General features: G+C 43.3%; 2 protein-coding genes across 3 annotated transcripts in view; one reads left to right on the top strand and one right to left on the bottom strand.

The window, feature by feature from the left end:
- Nucleotides 1-4818, bottom strand: part of PIGU (phosphatidylinositol glycan anchor biosynthesis class U) — a 50744-nt gene extending 45926 nt beyond the window's left edge. Inside the window, exons 1-3 of the mRNA XM_042465846.1 lie at nucleotides 4600-4818; nucleotides 2110-2174; nucleotides 1264-1323 (exon numbers count right to left, since the gene is read on the bottom strand). Coding sequence (XP_042321780.1) covers nucleotides 1264-1323; nucleotides 2110-2174; nucleotides 4600-4729 — 255 coding nt within the window. The 5' untranslated portion in view covers nucleotides 4730-4818. The remainder of the gene's footprint in view (nucleotides 1-1263; nucleotides 1324-2109; nucleotides 2175-4599) is intronic.
- Nucleotides 1-6000, top strand: part of ITCH (itchy E3 ubiquitin protein ligase) — a 603853-nt gene that overhangs the window by 193621 nt on the left and 404232 nt on the right. The gene's annotated exons all lie outside the window — the stretch shown is intronic.

Below are 6000 nucleotides of genomic sequence, written 5' to 3'. Positions count from 1 at the left end.
TGAAGGGATTGCCAACACAGAGAGAGGTGGGTCAGAGCGGTGGGTGTAGTGATAATGGCGTGCAGCTGAATCTGACAGGATTAAAGATAAAAGGACTGAGGTGAGAAAAAGAGAAGCCCAGCCAGGAGGACATTACAGTAATCAAGTCGTGAGATCCTAGGGCTGGACCAGGATCTTGGCAGTAGAGGCGGAGCGATATGGGACGTATTTTTGGCAATATTGTACAAAAAGAATCTACAAGCCTGGGCTGTGGTCTGGATCTGAGGGATACACGACAGAGAAGAGTCAAAGATAAAGCCAAGACTGCAGGGCTTGCTGGACTGGTTGAATGGAAAAATGTTTGTCCACAGAGACAAGAAATGGAGTGTTGAGGTTGGGGTTGGCTTTAGGAGGAAAGACAAGTGTAAGGCTCCGTCTTGGAGGCTTTTGACACATGTTGAAGGTTGAGCTTTGTCAAATCGTCAAATGCGGATGTGTTGGAGCTGCAACTCAAATAGCTTCAAATGCTGATGATCCCTCTCCCTTTCCGCATTCAGTATAAGCTCCTGCTGTCGACATTCAAAGCCCTCCATGGACTGGCCCCTCCTTACTTATCAGACCTTCTTTCTCCTCACCTTCCCACCAGGGCCCTCCGTTCTGGTAGTCAAGGGTTCCTGTCTCAGCCCAGGATTTCCTCTGCCCCATCCCGGATTCGCCCCTTTTCACTTGCTGCCCCTCACTCCTGGAACCTTCTTCCTCCACAAGCAAGAGCCATCACTTCTTTAACCAGCTTCAAAACGGAGTTGAAAACCATCCTATTCAGAGAAGCCTTCCCAGGCATCGCATAATTGTCGCTTACTATCTGATGTTCTGTTGTTGGCTGTTTATCGATCCATTTCCTGTATTGCTATGTTCTGTATATGTATTATCCTACTTGTGAGTATGTATTTTCCCTGGATAATGATTAACCTTCCATTTTGAAGCCAAGCCCTCCCTCCAGTCCATCTGCCTTGGTCCAGCCCTCGGAGGTTGAGAGGAACTGCTGGACCTCTTACCCTCTCCCTCCACCATTCCCTTCTCCTTCTGTGTCATGTCTTTTTAGATTGTAAGCCTGAGGGCAGGGAACCGTCTAACTAAAAAGATTGCATGTACAGCGCTGTGTAAATTTACAGCGCTTCATAAATAAAGGTTAATAATAATAATAATAATGTAGTTTAGAAATCAAGAAATAAGCTCCGAAAGAGAGGCAATTATACTATGGATAACAGTTAAAGCAATACTCACCATAAATACTAGTTCAGCGTAATCAATCAGAAAGTGAAACAGATATATTATTAGTGGAGTCTAAAGGAAAAAAAGATAAACAGCAAAAAATTAAAGGGAAGGTGCATGGTCGTTTCTTAAGTCAGATATTGAAGGTACAGTTGCCAACAATTCCAATGAAGAAGAAAAATGGGATGTGGCTACAGCAATTGGCTGGATAGACAAAGTATGATCTAAGATTTAAAAGAGGGAAAATATCAAAGATGAATACAAGTAAGCCCTTGGTATCTGCTGGGGTTTGGTTCAAGGACCCCCACGTGAATACCAAAATCCATGGATGCTCAAGTCCCATTAAATAAAATGGCATAGTAAAATGGTGTCTCATATAAAATGGCACAATCAAGTTTTGCTTTTTGGCTTGAATGGCCACACGCCCCCATGCGTGCACATGCCATTTTAGCCAATGGGGCTCACCCCTTCATGAATAATCGAGACAGTGGACTTCAAGTCCGTGGAAACGGAGGGGCGATTGTAATTTGTTGTGGCCCCAGAGCTCTCTGACAGAGAAGGCTAAATGTCTCACAAAATTGCAATTCGCAGAATTCCATAGCCTTGAGTCATGGAAGTTAAATCAAACTGGATTATTTCTGCAGTGCGCATGCAACCTACATGCAATCACAGGGAGGCAGAAAGGGACTCTGCTGAGCTGTATGGGAATCCTACTGCATTCAGCCCTCAACTCCCATATGGGGAATGAATCTGCGTCCTTCAGAATTTCACTTTCAGGGGTTTCAAGCTAAAAAGGCATTCCATGGATTTCATGAATCCAAATAAATTTATGGAAAAAATGACACACTGCATACTTACTTCATGAAAGACATCTCCAGAATATGGCGACACGCCCAAGTCAAGCAAGGCCAGCCCCTCAACCACTAAAAAAAGAAAATCAAGAAATCATAGCAATGTTTAAGATTGGAGAAACATGGGTGAATTCCCATTGTTTTCAGAGAAAAATTCACTCCTTAGAGCCCTCCTCCATTTACTCTTGCTTACAAACAGACCATCTTGACAAAAAAAAAATCTCTGCTCTAGGAACCCTCAAGTATCCTGATTTTTACATTCCTATCACATTTCATTTTGAATCTATTCCAGCTGACAGCGTAAAAAAAATCACAGAATCAGCACATCATGGTCCATAGGCAGTAATTGAAAGAAACAAAACATATAAGCCATATCAGAGGAACCCAAGACTTGTGATTCTCACATGACTGTGTAACAGGAATTCGAAGCATTTTCAGAACTAAAAGGTAATAAATATAATCTTACAAGTCCTACATCTGTTGATCATGATCAGAAAATACTGGATCAAATACACTGAGATACATGAATGCACACGTCTGTTGATGAGTGGACTGCTTCATAGATGTCTTATAATTTTGAGGATCTATGCTGTGCTTCATATCTGGAGTTGGGTTCTGCAGTATGGAATGTTTCAGCAATATTAGATATAACTAGCAGATTGCTTTAGGGAATCTATATGCAACATCAATAACATTTGTAACACGGTTACTAAATTTTGTGCTACTGCATGACTAGACCAATAATTTTTATTAACACAGAAACAAAGAGCAGAAAGCTGCTTTCCACCCCATTTAGCCCAAGCCCCTGATCAGTGCAGGAAATCCAGTGCTTGAGCACTCCTGTGCTTGAAGACTTCCAAGAAAGGGGAGCCTGGCACCCTGCTAGATTTTTCCACTGGACTGACCAGCAAAGTTTCCCAGTGTTGTGATAAAATCTATCCTCCTTGAACTTAAAGGCATTAGATTTGGACTTGCCCATCGGGCTAACAAAGAATAAGTCTTTCCTTTCTTCAGTTTGACAGCTCTTAAGTTGTTTGAAAGACTGCTGTCATGTTTCTCCGTTGGTCTTTTCTTCTCCAGGTTGAACTTGACCACAAGCCCTTTAAGCATTTCTCATAAGATTTAGTTTCTACACTCCTGACCATTTCTTTCCAACCTGCTCCAATTTGTCTACGTTCTTCTTTTTATAGCTTTTAACACAGGGTCCCTTTTCTGCAGACGATAACCATTCAGCTAAAAAGGAACTACAGGGACCAAGAGTATTTGGGGACTTTGGGGATTTTTGAATATTTGGAGATGGGACCCATGTCTAAGCGTGAAATTCATTTACATTTCATATGCACCTTATACACAAAGCCTGAAGGCAATTTTATGCACAATAGTATATTTATTTATTTTTGCACAAAATAAGGTTTGTGTATATCAGGAAGCGAAGGTATCACTATCTCAGCCACACAGAAGACCTTCTTCTGGTATATCTTGTGAGAAATCAAAGTCCCACCTCTGTGTGGCCCTTTCCAGGCTAGCACAGAACCTGCTCTGGAAGCCCTGCTGCAGATGATCATGACCCACAGGAACAGAGATTCTGCCTCACAAGGTTTGCTTTTGTTGGCCGCAGCTCCATCCTTCTTCCATTCAGCGTCTCATGTAACAGTCATTCCCTTTCACCATGTCAGTCGCCCTCCTCTGGACACGTTCCACCTTCTCAACATCCTTCTCTATTTGAGGCACCCATAACTGGGTACAGTATTCCAGAGATGCTTCATTCTTCTGCTCTTACCATTTTTCAAGAGGAAGCTTCCTTGCAATTTTGGAACTCTGTTTAAGGGAGACTCAACCTGTTTGTTGTTGTTGTTGATGTTAGCTGCCTTGGAGTCGACCTCAACTCATGGCAACCCTGTGGATGAAATGTCTCCAGTCCTCTTCCTCTCTGCTCAGGTCCTGTAGGCTCAGGCCCATAGTCTCCCTGATTATCCATCTGGATTGTGGTCTTCCTATTTGTACTGCCTTCTACCTTCCCCCGAATTATTGTTGTTGTTTTTAGATGTACTTTTGATTAGCTATTTTAAAAACATATATAAAGAGAACATATATTTATACCAATCATTCAAACCACACAAAAACAATATCCATTATATAGCTAGGGATACCCCAACCAACATATATATATATATATATATATATATATACACACACACACACACACACATATCATACACTCCTGATTCGTTAGTTCCTTTCTACCAGTCTAACTTCTAGATACATAATTATATTATCTCAGTCTTCTTTATATCATACAATTATTCGACCCTTTGGTGCCACCACAACTACCATTCCCAGAATTCCACAGCAGGGAGCCATGGCAGTTAAAACAGGGTCGAACAAATGATTTATGCACTGCCCATATGAGAAAAGGGAGCCAAGAAGGGCGACTCTTCCCATCGCTGCCCGGTGTCCAGTGCCTGCCTGCCCGCCTCGCTCGCTCTGCAGGGCTTACCTCGCTTCCAGGCGTTCAGAGGAGAGGCCACTTCCACTCTTTCCGAGATCAGGCCGGCCAGGCTGGAGCGGAAGAGCACAGCCCTGACCGTCACGGCCACCAACAGCACCAGCACCAAGGGAGCCGCCATCTTAAGCGGCAGGGCGCCGGCCTTCAGGCCCACAGTAGTTCCTGGACCACTCCGTAGAAGTGGGTGTCTACGGCGGGGGTTGGGGCCAGAAGACTTCAAGTCCCAGCATGCTTTGCGCTGTCAGCAACCTCTAGCGCTCCTGGAGGCGACGGCGAAAGCGGTGGGACAAAATAGGGATAGGTGGTTAAGCCTTCGCTTTTTGGGACTTTATTCTTCCTGCCCTCCCCCCATAATAAAATGTATATATGGGCGCTCTTATGACTAGAAATGGCGGAATGGTTTGGACCAGGACGCTAGGAGACTAGGGTTCAGCCAAGTAAACGCACTGGGTGACCTTTGGCAAGTCACACTCTCTCAGCCTCAGAGGATGGCCATGGCAAACCTCCTCTGAGGAAACTTGGCCAAGAAAATACTCAGGATATCCCTCAGTCAGAAACGACCTAAAGCAGTGTTTCTCAACCTTTGGTCCTCTAGATTTGGTCCTGAGACTTCAAATCCCAGAATTCCTGAACAATGAACATACTGACTGGGAGTTCTGGGAATTGGAGTCCAAAACATCTGGAGGCGCAAAGGTTGAGAGCCACTGACCCAAAGGCTCATAACAATAATAAAAGTGGGATGCTTCTTTGTCTTCTGTCTCCCAAGCAGCACCAAATATTAAACAATAGTGGTTTTTTTAAAATTAGAAATCCAACGTCAGTTTATTATTTTACTGCTACATTTCTTGGGGCAGTTTTGTTTCTATGGGAGAGTTCTTTTAACAGCTTCTCATAAATGGGGTTGCAGTCCTTTATCTGTGAATAGTTCTTAGTGGAGTCAACTCAAAACACACTGCAGAAATAATCCAGTTCGAGATCGCTTTAACTGCCCTGCCTCAATGCCATGGAATCGTGGGAACTGTAGTTTTGTGTGACATTTAACCTCTGTCAGAGGGCTCTGGTGCCACAATAAACTACACTTCCCAGGATTCCATAGTACTGACAGTCTCAAACTGGATTATTTCTGCAGAGTATTTTGGACCTCTGTTTACCTGGTATTTTACAGGAAGCAAACAGAACATATATTAATTTTTTTTTTAATTAGCACTGTACTGAAGATAATTAAACTAAAAGATGGGGTCAACTAATACAGAAGCAATGATTGAAAGGGGGAAAAACCCCTCATGCAGTGCTTCAGTTTTGACTGCAGGTGGCATGCTCTAACCTGTAATCTGTAGTCATTATTTTTGTTACTTTAAAGTTCACCTGGACAGGAGGCCACCGTCAGGACAG

Source organism: Sceloporus undulatus, chromosome 4 (assembly GCF_019175285.1).
Source record: "Sceloporus undulatus isolate JIND9_A2432 ecotype Alabama chromosome 4, SceUnd_v1.1, whole genome shotgun sequence".
Taxonomy (NCBI): Eukaryota; Metazoa; Chordata; class Lepidosauria; order Squamata; family Phrynosomatidae; genus Sceloporus; species Sceloporus undulatus.
Note: the sequence above shows the minus strand (reverse complement) of the source record. Positions and strands in the feature narration are given on the sequence as shown.